The sequence below is a fragment of the Jaculus jaculus genome, chromosome Y, assembly GCF_020740685.1.
Source record: "Jaculus jaculus isolate mJacJac1 chromosome Y, mJacJac1.mat.Y.cur, whole genome shotgun sequence".
NCBI lineage: Eukaryota > Metazoa > Chordata > Mammalia > Rodentia > Dipodidae > Jaculus > Jaculus jaculus.
In genome coordinates this window covers 4,461,617-4,480,298 of record NC_059126.1, presented here as the reverse complement: position 1 = coordinate 4,480,298, position 18,682 = coordinate 4,461,617, and the positions used below count along the sequence as shown (strand labels likewise).

General features: G+C 40.1%; 1 protein-coding gene across 1 annotated transcript; it reads left to right on the top strand.

The window, feature by feature from the left end:
- The first annotated feature begins 204 nt into the window (after nt 1-204).
- LOC123457089 (gametocyte-specific factor 1-like) lies at nt 205-16,454 on the top strand. The gene is made up of 9 exons (XM_045141174.1): nt 205-287; nt 2,842-2,885; nt 6,602-6,702; nt 8,080-8,203; nt 9,028-9,111; nt 9,558-9,624; nt 13,173-13,255; nt 14,337-14,370; nt 16,322-16,454. Coding segments are annotated over exons 2-8 (477 nt in total). The 5' UTR covers nt 205-287; nt 2,842-2,884; the 3' UTR covers nt 14,354-14,370; nt 16,322-16,454.
- Nucleotides 16,455-18,682: the final 2,228 nt, after the last annotated feature.

Below are 18,682 nucleotides of genomic sequence, written 5' to 3'. Positions count from 1 at the left end.
GAGGACCGCGCCCGAAGGCCTCACACGTGACGACGGCCGCACGCGGACCCAGCGAGGAAGGGGCTGGCGCCGTGGGTGCCCGCCGCGCTGCACGGGGCCCAGCCTGTGGGAGCTGGCACGCGTCACAGGACGAGCCACGGAACGCGCGCGCGCCTTTGTGTCGCCGCCGGAAGTGGGCGTTGCTGACGACGCGCGTGGCCGTGGCCGTTTCCTTGGCGGTGGCCGTGGCCGTGGCGGTGGCGGTGGCTGCGGGCGGAGTCGCCTGTGGTCCGAGCGCCTGCACTGAGGTAAGAAAGGCCCTGGCGTCTTAGCCAGGGCAGCGCCTCCACAGAGCTCACCTTCCGGGGCCCTTCCTCCTCTCGCTCTTCCCTTTTCCCGCCCTGCTCTTCAGGCCGGGCCTGTGAAGGCCGCTCTCTCCGGCGCTCAGACCGTTGGCGGCCAGCGCTCGCCGCTCCGACACCTCTCGCACCTGTTTCCAGTGTGTTCTAGGGAACCCTCTGCCCCGCCTGCCCGTATTGGCTCCCATCGCTGGCCCCTGCCTGCGTTGGAAAAGGGGGTTTCTCTCCTCGGTGTTGGCTGTAGGGAAGGGAATCCTCACCCGAGGGAGGCCTCCAGCCCCCTTAAGAGGTCACAGAGCAGCCTCACGCTCCGCTTCTTCCCGTCATGGCCGCCTGAGGGAAACCTCCTGCTAACCCTCAGGACGGGGCACGTTGTTCATGGGACACTGCGCTCTCACGACGCCAGGCTCTCAATGGCCCACATGGGCTCTCAGCGCTGTGGTGCCTGGCAAATACCCTGCCCCCCGAAAAGTCACTGCACTCAGCACTCATCAGTACACCTGGAATTACACACACACACACACACACACACACACACTCTCTCTCTCTCTCTCTCTCTCTCTCTCTCTCTCTCTCTACTGGGTTCTTCCACCACAGTCACCTTTTCCAAACAAAAGTGGCTGGCTGTAGCACAACATCAAAAAACACCACACTGTGTTAACTCAAACTTGAAGAGTATGTGTAACGTATTCTTACTACTCATTACCCGAACCCAAGTACCAAAGTTACAGCAAAGTACCAGAGTTCAAATGATCACTTCTATTCCTTAACCACTTTAACTCATATTATTATTGTTATAGAATGGGACACAAGGGGCTTGGAATTGGGTGAGGAGCCGAAGGAAACCTTGACTAGAGATGAACACAAAACACAATTTCAAAGCCTTCCTATGGGCCTGGTTTCAGACACCTTAACTTTTCCCACAAAAACTTCACTTAATAACAATTTCCCCATTGTTGTGGCGAATGCTGTTCATCCCACCACACGGAAGGGACACATAGGAGTACTGCTGGGAGTTTGAGGTCACCGACTGACTACAAAGGAACTTCCAGGTCAAGTTGGGGACTGTGAGACCCTACCTCAAAAAAAAAAAAAAAAAAAAAGAAAGAAACAAAACAAACTCATGAGGTCATGACGTACCCTACTCTAAACAATTCTTAAATCCTCACGTTTATAAACCTCCCCTACTGTGTAGAGAGAATGAGGGGCTGGAGAGTCTTAAATCAACACTTCTTGCCATGTTGGCATAGGAAGTTGGGGAAAACAAAGTGAATCAACTCCAGAAAAGGGGAACATAGCGTGGCAGCATTGTGTTTTTTATGAGTCGGGGAAATGGGTCAGGAGGGATGATTCAGTAGTTACGCTTATTTGCAAAACCTGAATGTTTGTGTTCAATTTCCAGTAAAACAGTAAAGCCACAAACATACAGTGGAGAAGGCTTCGGGAGTTCATTAGCAGTGGCAAGAGGCCCTTGTACCCATATTATCTTTCTTTCTCTCTCTGCTTAGCAGTGCTTTTTTTTTGAGTTAGGATCTTACACTGACCTTAACTTACACTAGGGTAACTTTGTAACTCTTTTAACTTTTAAATCTTTATGATCCTCCTATATCTGCCTCCCAACTCAGGGATTAAATGCATGTACTCCCAAGCCTGTCCACTTTTATACTTTTATGAGATAACATTTTCAAAAAAAAAAAGTGTATATATATATATATATATATATATATATATATATATATATATATGTATATATATATATATATTTTTTTTTTTAACATTTTATGTATTTGCAGGCATGTAGATTTATTGTGAATGTGCCGGCAAGAACCTCTAACAAGAGCAATCAACTCCAGATACATGTGCCACCTTGTACATCTAAGTGACATGAGTTCTGGGGAATCCATCCTCAGTCTTCAAGCTTAGCAAACAGGGACCTTAACTGATAAGCCATCTCTTTAGCCTTTGCAAATAAATTTTCAAAAGTTATACAGTTGGTAAATAAACTAGAAAATACCTGAAAATTTTGAATAGGTTAAACGTTATTAAATTAGCATCCAGCAGTGTTAGATCAGAAAAAAAAAAAAAAGTGGCCTGCCCTTAATGTAATGTTTTAAGAACTTGAAAGAAGAGCTTTTATTGTTTATCCAAGAATTGAAAAGAGCAGTATCTTTGCAGCAAGACTTGATTTCTCATAATATGAAACCCTAAAACTAGGTCAAAAACTGGCTATTGTAATAACCCTTAAAATAGAGTAAAAACTTGTCATCTATGCCAGCAATTGTACATGACTTAACTGTTGGTAGGCCTAGATTTCATTACAATACTATGAGTTATAAGTGGATGACGTGTCAGTGATATAAGAAGGATAAATGTTTGTGGTGGGTCACTAAGGGTTTCTTTTAATGAACTTGTGTGTTAACTCAACAACTTATTAAAGTTGTTATGGCTACCTTTTGATGTATTTTATTGCTAATCCATTAAAGCATGCTTTTTCCTTCCCTAGAACCTGCTCTGGGTATTTTGCTGTCAACATTGAATACACTTCCAGTACGTATTACTTGCTGTCTTTATACATATACATTGTTTATGTGTACTTTGATGTCTGTTTTCTTTGAAGTTTGTTGTGAAAAGTTCAAATGTCTCTGAACTGCATTGGAAGATAAAGTCTGCATGGTGTTCATGTCTATAAGTCATCAAATATGAAATAATATAGGTTATTATATATCATAAAATATGACACAGCCCTTTATTCATGGTTGATCTCATTAGATATAAGGCATGTGTAACTTAAAGAGGTATGAGGACCAGGTGTGGTATTGTATACATGTATACCTAACTCCGAGGAGACTGAGGCAAAAGGATGAGAATGTTGAAGACAGGCTGAGGTACTTATCAAGTTTCTGTCTCAAAATCAAAAAGAAAACAAAACAAAATAAAAAAGTCAATATTACAGGGTTAGGGGCAGATTAAATATGAGTACCACTCTCACTGCTATCCTGATAATCACCTCCAAGGACATGGTGGTAGATACTGAAGTGACTCAAAATTCATCAAATTTAGGGCTGAGGATGTAGCTTACTTAGCATTACACGCACTTGATTTCAAACGCTAAGGTCCCACATTCTGTCCCTAGTACCCACATATGCCAGAGGCAGCAGGACAAATTAATTGGTTGCTTATGTGCAGTGGCTAGAATATCTACCATGCCCATTCTCCCTCCCTCCCACCCTCCCTCCCTTTCTCCCCGCCCCCCGTGCCTGTTAATACTTGCACTGAGGAGGCCGATGTAGGATGACCACTGTGAGTTCCAGGATATATCATAAATTCCAGGTCTAAGTGGGATAGAGCTTGATTCTACCTTGAACAGTAAAACTAGAATAACAACAACAAGAAATCTTTGAAGTCAGTTATGCAGACCAATTACTCACCCCAAAGAGACTAACAAGTGCCTTTGGAAGCACAGGGGACATTCATTCTAGAAGAGGAGTTGAAAGAATAGCCATAGTGTAGGAAATATATGTTGTGATGTTAACTACACACACACACGAGACACACGGAGAGAGAAGGGGAGCTGACTGCTACATTTTTGATCCTACAGTGAAGGCTGGTAAACCCACAGAAGAGGGGGAGTTGTGGATTGAAGTGGAAGAGAGGGAGCATAACAGTATATACCCTTGGACATAGGACCAGTATGCAAGATGTTCACACCCCACAGTTCTCAGTTTACAAAATATACTTGGTGTAAGGCAATGGACTTAACTTTGTAGTAGAATGTTTGCCTACCATGCTCAAGGGCCTAGGTTTGGTTTCTACCAACTAAGTAAGTGGTGTGTTTGTTTTAATCTATCAAAGGAGATTAGAGTTTACCTAAATTACCAATAACTGAGCAATAAAGCTTTGTGGTAGTTTTCTGACATATGCCCCTATATGGGCAGTCCCATATAAAGTATGTGAATCATAAGTTTTCCCAGTCTGTCAGCTGCTGACATGGTCTAACATTTACTAGTGATGGGAGGGATGAAATTAATGGAAACTTAAAAGAATTTGATCAGTAAATGCTCTATGTATATTCTTATACTACAAAAATAGAAAAGATTGCTGGATAAGAAAAGTTTGGTGGGGTGGTGAAATGGATTACCAGTGAAGACATTTGCATGAGAAGCCTAAGGTCCTTGGGTCAATTTTCCTGGACTCATGTAGGCCAGATGTACAAGAGGGCACATGCATTTGCAGTTTGCTTGCAGTGGCTAAAGGCCCTGGCACACCCATTCTATCCTTTTATTTGCCCCTCTCACTGTCTCACAAATAAATGAAATAATCAATAAAATATTTACCAAACCTCTAAGACTTTTTTCCTTCCCATTCATTCTGGTATTTAAGGCATTGCCTTGATTACTTGCATCAGGATCATGATTACCAGTTAATTCCATGCTTAACACAATACAAGCAAATCTTTCTTTCACATTTCCACATTGAGTTCTGCTCTCCTTTTATGGTTCCTGATTTATATTCTTCTAATCAAATGTGAATGGCTTATCTTACTTTTATCCTTACCTACAAATGTAAGGAGCTTTTGACTAGGTTGCCACTAGTCCTCACAGAGTGTGCTTAACCATTTAATTTATTGCTCTTCACACAGCTTGCTAAGTTGTGGGGTTCAGCCTGGTAAGCTTATCTAGATCAATGACAGTTTCAATAATATGATATAGGTTAGTGCCTCTTCCCCCCCACACACACACACACAGCATTTCTGTCTGTCTGCTGTTGTTTTAGACTCAGGAGGTTCTGTCTTTTGTTTTATTTTATTTTCATTATTTTTGCAGATACTTTCTTCTCCTTTCAACTGTTTGTAGTGCTTAAAGAACTTTTTTTCCTCCTCTCTAGTCAACTATAGGAAAAGGAAACTTACCTATCTGCTAAAAGGAATGGGGGCATTTATGAGGTACCTAGAGAAGTCAGTAATAGTTATAGAAGTAAATTGAAAAGGATATTTTACTTGGGCATGGTGGCACTTGCCCTTAATCCTAGCACTTGGGAGGCAGAGGTAGGAGGATCACCATGAGTTCAAAGCCACCCTGAGACTACATAGTGAATTCCAGAGCAGCTTTGGCTAGAGTGAGACACTACCAGGAAACTCCCTTCCCTCCCCCCCACCCCCCAAAATATTTAAAAGTCTATGCACTAATATTTTTGAGCTTTTATAGACCATAACTGACACAGAGATTTGCGTATCAAGTTTGTTCATGTCACAAATTCCTGGTAATAGTAAGGCTTAATTTCCTCAGCTTGTTCTGGGACCAGTTGGATTGGGGAGTGTTTGCAAGGGCAGAGGGCCAAAGTGGGCATAGTGGCACACCAGTAGCCATTCCAATTTTAACTTGCTGGTTGGAAGTTGTAGTTGGAATAGCAAGAGAGTTTAAGTGACCCTAACTATCATGTTTTGAAAAGAAAAGGGAATGTTTCATTTACTTTTATCATGTAGTAAAGATATTCAGCATAAAATACTGCCCTGTCAAACAGTAACTGAAACTTCACCAACACAACTGCGGATTCTGCTGGGCTTACTACCCTTCAATGATAGCCCAGAGAATTTTCTAAAAATTAGAATTATTTTTAAGTTAGTTATGGTCAAAGTGTGTATACAGTCATGTTGGCAGCATTGCTCCCACTCCTTCCGCACTGCAGGTACTCTCCTCGTTGGGCATTATGGGTCATGTATTGTCAGGTTAGCCATCAGTTATGGGTAAGAGTCAAGGTCTCTGTGCATAATGACCCAACGTGTGGCTCTAACATTCTTTCAGCTTCCTCTTACACAAATTTCCCTTAGCCATCTGGGGTTCATTTGTTTCAGTGATGAAGTCTTGGGAGTCTCAACTCTTACCATACAATATTCAGAGATACAGTATGTGATTTTTATGGTTGCATTTTCATTATTTAAGTTTGGTTTGTTTCGGTTTTCATTTTGCCCTAGTAAGTTCTTACTCCAGCCAAAGATGTCCGGGAACTCCCTGTCTAGCTCAGTCTGGCCTTGAGTTCAAATGATGCTCGTAGCTCTGTTTCCAGAGTGCTGGAATTTAAAACATGCCCCACGGCTATAAATGTTTTCATTTGAAATTGTTTAATCACCCTTTATTTCAATCTGAAGTTTTATTTAGACTTACTATTTTGTATAGATTCTATAGAAACCCCCACATGCCCACAAGGGTGTAATCTCATAAGGTCCTACTGTGCTTTATACTTAACTGTGCTTCTCTCTCTGTCAGTGGAATCTCCAGACCCCGAAAGACTCTTACAATGTCCTTATGTTAAAAATCACCACATCAGGGCCTGCAGGTTTCCTTATCACCTAATCAAGTGCAAAAAGGTAAGCTACTTTTAGGCTAGTTTTTTCTTTGTAATTCAGCCTTTTGTTACGTTTGAGTTGCTTTACATGTCTAGATTTTAGCTGGTATGGTTGCATATGCCTTTAATCAAGGCACTCAGAAGGGTCATTGTGTGTACAGGGATGGCATGACCATGGAGGTGTCCTACCCTAAATTTTAAAAAGGTAAAAAACATAAAAAGGTAGAGTTTTGTAAAGTGCAAGTAATTTTAACTTACATGATTTCTTTTTCTCCCCTTCCATGCTTTATTTCTCTTTTACTGATCCTTTCCTCCCTTTTCCCTTTCCTCCTTCATTTACTTGTGAGTTTGCTTTAGTACATATGCAAACCAGAGCATCTGGCCTCTGCAGCAAGTCTCCAGAACCATATGTCTGGCATAATTTATGTACTGAGGGATCAGAGCCAGGCTGTCAGGATTTGCAAGAAAGTACCTTTAGATGCTGCTTCATCTTGCCAGCCCCAAACTGAAATGTTTAATTGAGTGCCAAAATTGTTTGGTGAGTCTACTTTTGTGTTAAATGCCAACACTGTCAGAAAGGGAGTGCATCAGTATTTTCTCTTTGGTTTTCTTCCCTCAACTGGTGGCAATATCATCCTTTCAAAACAGTATTTCTTGAATAATCTTTTGTATTTCTCTTTGAGATGGGGAAGAATGGGCATGCCATAGCCTTTTGCAACTGCCTCTCAGGCTGATCTGAAACTCAGTTTTCTCCAGCTTTGACCTTGTGAGTGGTGGAGTGTAAGATGTGCATTACCACACCTGGGTACCTTAGTTTGGGACAGGATTTCTCACCGAACCTGGAGATCTTAGAGTGAATTAGACTCAGTCAATAATAAGCCCTGGGATCTCTTCTCTCCACCACCCAAGCTGTTGGATTATGTCCCTTCATTTTCCTCTTTATAGGCATGTTGGTAATGCACACTAGATCCTCAGCATTGTGCCTCAAGCCCTTTATTAACTCGAGCTGCTCCTCAGCTCTGTCTTTTTGTTTAGAATATTGTATCATGTAGCGCAACCTATGTCACATTCAGTGCCAAGGATGGCCTTGAAGTGATCCACCTGCCTCAAGTTCACAACTGGCCCACTATATCCTGCTACAAATTACTTTATGCTACTTATCTGAGCTTTTATTTCTGAAGGTTCTCTTTCTTATTTTTTTATACAGTTTCTTTCAATTATATAGTATATTTTCATGATATTCACTCAATCATTACCCTTTCTTATCCCTGCCGCATTTTGACTTATCCTAGTTGTCTTCCCAAATAAACAAACTTTTACTTTCAGGAGAGAGAGAGCGAGAGAGAGAGAGAGGGAGAAATCCAAACAGTTAACCAATGCCTTTATTTGGATTCCACAGAATCATCCTGATATTGCAAGAAATTTTGCTACATGTCCATTCAATGCTCGTCACTTGGTACCAAGGACTGAACTCAGTCACCATATCTCAATATGTGATGACAGGTGTATAGAGCAGGATTTGGGTAAGCCTGTCTAATTCAAATGTTGCCAATCTACAACTGACTCTTTCAAATGTACATTGTGCTACATTGTGAGCAAAATTCCAACTTCACCAATTTTTGAAAATGGCATATTGTCTATCTCCAAGATTTTTATAATTAGGTAACCAGACAGGTTTCTCTCCTAGGAATCTAACTCATATTCTTGGGGCTGGTTTTGAGCTCGGTTTGTAAAGTGGTTGCCTAATATGCACCACATTCTTATTTGATCCCCAGCATTAAATGAATATGATATGAACACATTTTCTGTAATCCCAACACTCAAGGTGGATGCAGGAGGACCAGGGATCTCCAGGTCATCCTTGGTTACACAGTGACCATGACACTAACCAGGACTAAATGCTGCCAACTCAATAGATAGATAGATAGATAGATAATGGATGCGTGTATGTATGTATGGATGGATGGATGTAGGAGGACCAGGTATCTCCAGGTCATCCTTGGATCCTTGGTTACACAGTGACCATGACACTAGCCAGGACTAAATGCTGCCAACTCAATAGATAGATAGATAGATAGATAGATAGATAGATAGATAGATAGACAGACAGACAGACAGACAGACAGACAGACTTATTTCAGTATCTATATATGTATATCTTTACCAATTTCTTTATGTTTCTTTAATTTCCTTATATGTGATGTTTGTCTTTGTTTTTGTTTCCTTTTTTTCTCTTGCCAAATTTGTTCTAGCCATGGTTTATACAAAACAGTCTGATAAGACTGTAATCTCTTTTGCATAGGAACTTAGAAGTCTCTCATTTATATGTAATTTTTTTGTCTTGCAGTCAACCCAATTAGGAATCCTAGACAAGACACTGTGCCCAAGAACACATGGCAGTACCCTCCTTGTGATGAAGACTGGGATCTAGGTAAATGCCTCTACATGTTTTTCTTCAACATATGTAAATCTCAAGTCATTTGCTTAAGACAGAGGAAAATTTTCTTTTTTCTTTCTGTACCATATTGCTCAAAAAGCCTTACTATTTTTCATGGGCCCACAATTGAGCTCATTTGTATCACCATGCAAACATGCAGAATAGCCTATGCCTCTTGCCTGGCAAAAACAGTTCTTCATATCTGCTTCCTAGTGTAAATTCTATTGTGATATGTGCTTGATTGTTATGAGGCAAGTTAATATTCTATATTGCTCTGTGTTTATATCCTGTAGTCAAATTCCTGCTTCTATGTCACATTGGGGGTAAATGATCAAGTTTTACTTGCATTATAAACTTAGAGGTAGTATTGATCATCACACAATGAACTGTAATTGTGTCTTATGTTGATTATTACAAATGAATTTTTGCTTCCTTTGCAGAATTGGCTGAAGAGAATAACACCACCCCATTTATCTGGGGCACAACCAGGTTCTGTGAGAATAAATGGTAAATGCATTGGCCTTAGTCTGTCCTCTACCTCCCCAAATCCATGTGCTCCATTATAAAAACAAAGGAAAGAAAGGTAAAATAGCCAATGAATAATAAATAATAACAAATGAATAGGCAAAGGAAGGGTCAAGGGAGGCAAAGACAGCTGTGAGGCAAGGTGAGGTAAGAGGTAAGGCAAAATAAGTCAAGGTAAATAAAAGACAACAGCATGACAAGAGCCCAGGCAAGGCATAGCCACTTAAGGCAAGATGCAGGCAAGGCAAGGGAAGAGGCCACGTACGGCAAGAGAAGGTTAGGCAAGGAAGTGGAAGAGACAAGCCAAGAGGAAGGTTTGCCATGAAGCCTAGCCAGGAAAGAATGAGCAAAGACAATGAGCCAGGTAGTGCTATAGTCCAACACAGAAGGTGAAAGGCAAGGCAAGAGGAAGGGGCATAGCATGGGAAAAGGCAAGGGAAGAGGAGAGGCCAGAAAAGGCAAGGGACCAGCAAGGCAATCAGCAAGTGTACAAAGTGGCAAGTCAGGCAACATATGGTCACAAAAAAGACAGGAGTTCAGGGAATTCTAGAGGCTAAAAAAGAAGGAAGGTTATGCAAAAGTTCACACAAGACAAAAGTAGGGCAAAGAAAGCTGAGATTTCAGGAAAGGCAAGAGTATATAGGCAAGAGGTCATTCAAGTATAGAGGCAAGGTAAAGCAAGGCAAGGGCCCATGCCATACATAAAGTAAGGCAAGAAAAGAGGATATCAAGGCAAGGGGCTAGGTAAGGCACCGGCAAATATAATGCTAGGCATGAGATAAGATGAGTAGGCATGCGTGGCAAGAGACATTGCAGGGAAGGAAAGGCAAGGAAAAGCAATGCTAATCAACAGACAAGGCAAGGGGAAGCAAGGCCAGTCAACAGACAAGGCAGGGAGAAAGACAAGAGGGGAGCATATGCAACAGGCCAAAGAAAGCATGAGGTGAAGCAAGGCAAGAGGCAAGGTAGGGAGGCAAGTTCATTCAAGGGCACAACAAGGTTGTGGAAGAGGCAAAGCAATGCAGGATGCATTGAAGGGCAAGGCTGAAGGCAAAGCAATTCAAGAGCATGCCAAAGCAAGAGACTAGGCAAGGAAAGAGGCCAGGCAAGGATAGAGGCAATCAAAGTGACAAGGTAGGACATGTCAGGGCAAGAAACAAGGCAAGGCAACAGGCTAGTCAAGGCACAAGGGAAGGAAAGAGTTAAGGCAAAGCAAGACATTCAGGGCATGGCAAAGGAAAAGGCATGTCAAGGCAAGGGGAAGGCAAGGCAAGAGGAAAAGTAAAAGACAAGTTAATACAAGAGTAAAGGAAATTAAAAGGCAAGGCAACAAAATGGCAATGCAACTTAATAAGCAAGGCAAGATAGAGGCAAGGCAAAGCAAGAGGCAAAGCCAGGCAAGTAAAGTCCCCTTTCCTTGATGATGTTTGATTGGTAATCTACCACAGGTAATTTTACTGGTATTTTTTTCCATATTTTTTCCTTGATACAAGATCATGGTCTTTGTACTTACCAGTTAAGGCATAAAAATGTTGCCTTATTGTGTTACAGAGGTGCATTACTGCTAGGCATTCTTGTTTTATTTTTATTGTAAGTTCCTTAAATTGTTTATTTATTGTCAAAGAGAATAAGTGAGAATGTGAGCAGCAGGACTTCTTGCCATTGCAAAAAATGTCTACGTACATGTGCTACTTTGTACATCTGGATTTATGTTATATGGGTGCTGAGGAATTGAAACTGGCAAAGCCAGCTAAGCAACCAAATGTCTTTAACTGTGGAGGAACCTTCCCATACCTGTAGGTGGTATTCTTGTGTCTTCTTTTTTGTTTTGGCACATTTGCATTGTTAACAAAGTCATACACAAAACTGAGGAAAAGATAACTTGCTTGCCGCACAAACATGTGAAGCAGAGTTGGGATTGCCTGGAACCCATATAAATACCATTAGACATAGCCACAGGCTTGCAGTCTCAGTTCTCAGGAGGTAAAGATAGGGTCTCTGGGCCAAACTGAGGGAGAATACATCTTTGGGTTCAAGTGAAAGACACTGGCATGGTAAGTAAAGTGAAGAATCCTCAAGGAAGACACACAGTGCCATCCTTTGGTCTTCAAACATGAACCCATAAGAGTTTGCACATCACATCTCCACAAGAAATTTTGCAGAAATTCCATTTAAGTCCTTTTTACTCCAGACAGCTAGACTCTGCAGAAGGGGTCTTTAAAGTAGTTTGAGATTGTGAAATCCAGTGTATTTATTGGTAAGAAAGAAAATCATTACTCTTCATACTTATTCTTAATAACCAGTTCAAACCTCAGAATTCTCATCTCCCAACTTAAGACAGGAAAGAATTGTTCCCAACAAAACTAAAACTATGTCTGTATTTGAAAACAAATGAATAAAATTGTCTTTCCTTTCATCCTATTTTTTTTTCATTTTTACTGTTTGCTTGCTTGATTTCTTTTGTTTTTCTTTGTATTTTCTCACTCTATCCTAACCTGACTAGTACCATGTTGGTGTCAAAATCAGAGAAGTCTCCCTACCTCTGACTCCTGAGTGCTAGGATTGTGGATATGTACCACAATGCCAGGAAGTGGAGTCTATATTTTATCAACTTTATTTCTTTTTATTTTGTGAGGCACGGTCTCACTCTACTATAGACTGCCTTGTTTCTGGGTTACTGAAGTAAGTTGATTTTTATTTATTTTTGTATTATAGGTAAGTTCTTGTTCTAGCACAGGCTGAATTGGTATTAACTGTGTAGTCATGGTGGCCTCCAGCTCTCACTGAGTCTTCTAGTGATGTGTCCTGAGTGCTATGAGTAAGGGCATGTGGTACCATGCCCAAGTCACTTGCTAATTTTTAAGGGCATGCTATTTTGCTAGCAGTAATATAGAAAAAACTGAAAGATGAATTCTATCATTTACTAATGTAAATTTGCCTCAGTACTATGAGTCTTATATCACCAGTTTTTAATATTGTATTCACCATAGAATGGGTTACATACAGATAGAGGGTGGAGGGAGGGGAGAAAAATTGAGTATACATGGACAGATCAGGGCCTCCATCCAATGAAAATGAACTCCAGATGCATTTATGATCATGTGAATCTTGTGATAGAGGGTACTAGGGATACAAATATGAGTCCTTACATTTCTGAGGCAAGAAATGTAATCACTGATGCTTCTTTCCAGCCCTAGGATTTGGCATTTTCAATGTAATAGTATATTATTTTCACGTATGTTGAGCTAATAATCCTTGCATTCAACAAGGCATTGGAGGTCATTATTGTTAACCTTAATTTCTAGAAAATGAAACATTTTGTTCTCATCCTAATGAGTATGCGGAATAGGGAACATTCCAGAGAAGTGGAAATAGAACTAAAGTTGCTGGAAATGTATTTGCTTTTCAGATTAAAGTAGGTGGTCTTTACCTGAAATTAAAGTCACATTCTGAGAAATGATGTGTGCCTCCCAGAAAAATATGCATATACTGACTTAATGGTTTTCTTCTTTGCTTCCATGGTTATGTAGTCCTGCAAACAATGCAGCTATGGAACCTAAAAGTAATCTGGCTTCAGGCAAGCAAGTTCCAAAGACTCTGCCATGGAAAAACAGTAAGTAACATAGAGATAGATTGCTTCTACACTGTTTCACTGTGTTGGCCACAGCAGAATGTTGGGTGCCTCGCTCCAGTCAAACATGCTGCATTTCAGCAGCGAGGCCACTTCTTGGTCTTTTATCACCTGGTAGTACTGTGGTTTCAAGTGCACATGACCACTCCTAGATGTTTTGTATGGATACTGGAGACTGTAACTTGGGCAGTTTTTCAGCCTTCTTGTCTTGACTTTCATGTCTGCACAGAAAGGACCTACATCAGTCAGCTCTTGAGCCCTTAATATAAACTTCCTAATGTTACTTCAACATCCAAATTCCTTTTAAGTATTTATTATTACTTGAGCTAAATTTTGAGTGAATAGAGGATAGCCTTAAAACATCTCCTTTGTTATGTATTCTTATTTTCCAATATAACATATTCACTAAATGAGATTACAAAAGTCTTGTACAGAGGACTGGGGAAATGGTTCACTGGGTAAGAATGTTCTTACATAAGACCTAAGGGTCTGATTTTCCTTGCGTTCTGTACCCCAGCATCCACATAAACAGCTGGGTATGTCCACCTACAGGTGTAATCCCAGTCCCTTTGTGGAATGGAGACTGAAGAATTGGTCAGGCTCACTTGTTAGCCAACTTGATTAAAAATGGCAGCTTCACTTTCCATGAGACTCCATTTAAAGAAGACATGCTGCTTAATAGAAGACACCAAAAATTCTCCCTGATCTGCATGCATGAGCACAAGGCATATCACATGTACATACACCTCCTACACATACTACAGGCCTGTGGAAAAAAAAAAAAAAAGACTTAATAGAGCCAGGCTTGTTAGCATATACCTGGAATTTTAGCACTTGAGAAGCTGATGCAGAAGGATCAGGAATTCAAGGACCAATATGCTTCTGTGTTATTGTCTCAAAAGCTTGATAGGTAAAGGACTATATTACTTTTACTTTATGTGTATCCTTTCACTATTTTTTTTTTACTGTACCATAAGAACTGGTTATCTGTGTTGAGTACACATTGAAAATGGAGTAATTTTATTTGTCACAGTATGTTAATGTAGAAATCTTGTATTCATAGGTGGATATGGACAGTAACTGAACATCTTTCACAAGTAAGTGTTTGGATCCCATTTTTATTATGTCTTCAGATGCTACCTAGACTGAACTGGGCTGAAAGCATTAGGGATCCAGCTTTCAGATTATGATGCCAAATTAAAGCTTGGGATAGGTACTTTTTAAAGTATATCACCTAAATTATGGGCCTTAAATAGTAATGAACTAGCATTTAGTAGTTAATTTATAATTGTACCTGGATGGCATGTTTTATGGCTCCAATCCCAGTACTCATTAGGCAGAAGTAGAAACACTTCTAGGAGAATGCGCCTATCATGCAACCACATACAATATTTTAAATCAGGTTACAATAGAGTAAGACAGTTCCTAAAAGGAACAAACAAGAAAAAGCAGGAGAAAAAAATAAGTAAAGAGGGAGGAAAGAAGAAGGAGAAGACAAACGGGAGAAGGAAGAAGAAGAAAAGAAGAAGGAACCATATATTCAATGGTGCTGGATAAATGGGAAGTGTGAATTCCTTTCTCATATGCTTCACTAGATATTTAGTGATCAGACACCATAGAATTCTATTCAGTTTCTGAAAGCACCTCTTACAATGAAAACTTAGAAGTTTCTCCATATAAAGACAAGTCGAAACATTTATCCTTTGAATTAAACTCTTTGCTGTTATACTATGGAAAGTTCTTTTTCTATGAAAGTCATGAGGTGAAAGGAAATATGCCATCGTTTGGTAAGAATTTTCTTCTTAATTCTGAGATAGTATCTTACTGTGTACAGGGGCTTTGAACTAAAGATGTTAAAGCTAAAATGTCCCCGACTACTGAGCTTATATGGGGTACCACTATATCCACCGATTTTTACCCATCTTAATTAAAATAGATTAAGCATTTTTGAAGTATTTTAACAGAATTCTTTAGCTTTTTGGAAAGATATAATAGAAGTAGAAGTATGATTTATTCCTTAAGGAGCAAGTGTGCAAAACTAGGTGTGTTCTGGAGAGATTGTTCTACAGTTAAAGCCACATCCTCACAAACCTTGATATCCTTGGCTTGATGACTCACTATCCGCATCACACTAGACACACATGTCACACATGAAACTGGATTTCATTGTGGTGGCAGCAGTCTGTGGCATGCCTTGATCTCTCTACATTTGGAAGAAAATCAACAAAAATAAAACCTGGATGTGGTGTTATATAACTAATCTCAAAATCAGGGTTGTACAAGCAGGAGGAAAAAGGACTTGAAGATCATCCTTTCATTTATAAATTTGAGGACAATCTGGTCCACAAAAGATCCTCCCAGCTACCTTTCAAAAAATTACATTCTGTGTGCGTGAAAGCTCAGCAGCTAAAGGCTGTAGATGGAAACCTGTTGGTCCAGGTTTAGTTCTTCAACAAAACACATAAAGCCAAATGTAAAATTGGGCACAAGCACATGGTTTACATTTTCACTAGCAAGAAACCCTGCCATGAACACACATACAAACACATAAGAACACACACTTGGGCACACACAGACAAACACAAGAAAGCAGACAAATGTAAACATTCATCTTTTCCATGGGGTATTCACTTTAAAAATTATGTGTAAGCAAACACCTATAGATATTATTTTGTTAATGAGCAAATAAGGCTACTTGAAAAGAGAAAAGTCTTACTAACATAAATTTATTGGAATTAATGTAGAATTACTTAAAATACAGAGATCCTAGGGTCATAATTCCTCACTTGTTGAAATATGAAGAGACACTGTTTGACATAAGATGTGAACATTGATGGCTGTGTAGATTTCAATTCAGTTAGCAAGTTCCATGTACACAGTGGTACTAAAGAGGAAAGGTTGAGAAGCCTCTTGTTATTCTTCCATTATCCACAGTGGACACTTAACTCAGATATTTAGAAAAAGCTGGGTTGTATGTATGTATCAGATATGGATGGTACTATTCTGTTAAAGGGAGTAAGAAATTTTTTTCATCTTATTTCCTTACAGATTCCAGAATCTAGAAGAATTGTCCTTACTCCTGCTTTCCAGGGATTATTACTTGTTTTATTCCAATTTTATGAAATATAACAGTAAACTATATGATTTCCAAGCATAAGGGAACCTGCCTTTTTTGTCCTCTCCTAGACTGTATTCCCTCAGCTATTTGATCCCAGAATCCTTCTGAACATTGCTGAGGTAGACACCTTTACATTTTATGTACCTGCTGTGCAATATCAAAATAGACACCATTCTAGTTACTGAAACATAGTGTTATACTGTTTTCATAAAGGATCTGGCTAGAGTAGACTGGAAACATAGGTTGAAACAAGTACCTGCATTTCTTTACTCTGAAAAACAAGGACCAAATGATTTTAAGCAATTACGGCAATGTGATTTTTGTAGTGTGTTGTGTTGGTGCATGCCTTTCACCCAGCACTAGGGAGGCAATGTTATCAGGATGACCTCCATGAGTTCCAGGCACAGTCCAGGACTACCAAATGAGTGTGAGTCATTCTGGGCTTGAATGAGACACTGCATCACCAAAACAAAAACAAAAACAAACCTTTTATGATCAATGCATTGATTCATGCAGAGACTTTGAGATGATGATGGCATTTACTTAGCAAAGTGTTGCATTCTTATGTGGCCATCTTGCTGCCAGAATAGTTTCAAGATAGGATAATAATTTTGCATTTATCTCTCCACATTCCCACTGGAAAACATAGTTGCTAGTGAAACTGAGGACATTGGCCCAAAATACAAATGTTTTTGATGTAAAGCCTAGTAATTAAGATGTGATTCGACCACACCAAATAAAGCCAGATATTTTAGAGCATATGTGTGATCCCAGCATGATGACTGAACACAGGAATTAGAAACAAGAATCCCTGAATCTCACTGGAATCCTGAGGCAATAGGGCAGGTGTGTTTTCAAGAACAACCTGGGTATAGAGTAAGGCCCTATATTGCAAAATAAAAAGAACAGACTGAAATGTAGCTAACTTGGTAGGTTGCTGGCCTAGCATTCACAGTGCCATGGGTGTGATCCATACCATTGCATATGAAAGTGTAATTGTGCATGCTTTTATTCCCAGCAATCAATACATTAAAAAAAGGAGGAGAATCTCAAGATTATCCATCTAGAATCTATGACACATTGTTTCAAAAATAATAAAAATAAGCCTAGAAAATATAAAATGTTCATGAGAAATTTTGAAGTCTCTGGTTATTTAAATAATTTTTAGTTTATTTTTATTTATTTATTTGAAAGTGACAGAGAGAGAGAGAAGGAGGGAGAAAAGACAGAGCAAGAGAGGGCACGCCAGGGCTTCCAGCCATGCAAATGAAGTCCAGACTCATGCAGCCCCTTGTGCATCTGGATAATGTGGGTCCTGGGGAATTGAGCCTTGAACCAGTGTCGTTAGGCTTCACAGGAAAGGGCTTACCTGCTAAGCCATCTCTCCAGCTGTCTGCTTATTTTTAATAAATATTTTGTTGTCAACTTCTACACTTACAGACAACAGATTTTAGTATTTCTCCCCTCCTCCACTTTTCCCGTCATAACTCTGCTCTCTGTCATATCACCTGCTTTTCTCCATTAGTCTCTTAACTTAATGTCATCACCTTTTTCTCCTACCCTGAACGTCTTGTGTAGGTATCGCTATACAGTGCAGAGTCTTAGATATGGAAGCCAAATTCTGTCTGGACAGTTGCATGTAAAGAGTGCTACCTTTCCTTTGGCTCTTACATTCATTCTGCCACCTTTTCCCAAACTGACCTTGAGCCTTGGAGGATGTGAGATGTTTCAGTGCTGGACATTGCTCCATCCTTTTTTCTCAGGGGTATATTTCCTTTTGGATCATCCTGGTGGTGCTCACCATCTGAAAAGAGAAGATTCTCTAACCAGAAGTAAGACTAGAATTTATCAGTGAATATGAACATTAAGTATATGCTTTTAGGCTATTTGGTTAGAGTCATATATGAATTTATCCAGACAGCACCAGGCTTCAACCTATATGGGAGGGACGGCAAATACCAGCCATGTATTTCCTCCCATATAGTGGGCCTTCAGTACAATTAGAGAGCAGTTGGTTTCCACCAGAGCATACATGACACTACTGCACTCATTCATTCATTTGGCCTATCCAGCCAATCTTGCTGCTTCCAGTGTCCACTGTTTTCACTACTGATGACATCATTTTCCCATCAGGCTGCATATACTACACCCTTTTTAGCTTCCAGTTGGCTGGCCTCAAGGGAATAGGTTTTCTGCTCAGCACCAGCTTGATTTCACAGTGACTCTGCCTCTCAGGCATGTGAAGTCTTAGCAATAGGGTCCTACCATCTATTTCTCATAGAAAACCACGG

What these genes read in the sequence shown, in the direction of transcription:
- LOC123457089 (XM_045141174.1), top strand. An exon ending in TGATGAAGACTGGGATCTAG is followed by an intron (nt 9,112 to 9,557) that starts GTAAATGCCTCT and finishes CTTCCTTTGCAG; the next exon opens with AATTGGCTGAAGAGAATAAC. An exon ending in AGGTTCTGTGAGAATAAATG is followed by an intron (nt 9,625 to 13,172) that starts GTAAATGCATTG and finishes ATGGTTATGTAG; the next exon opens with TCCTGCAAACAATGCAGCTA.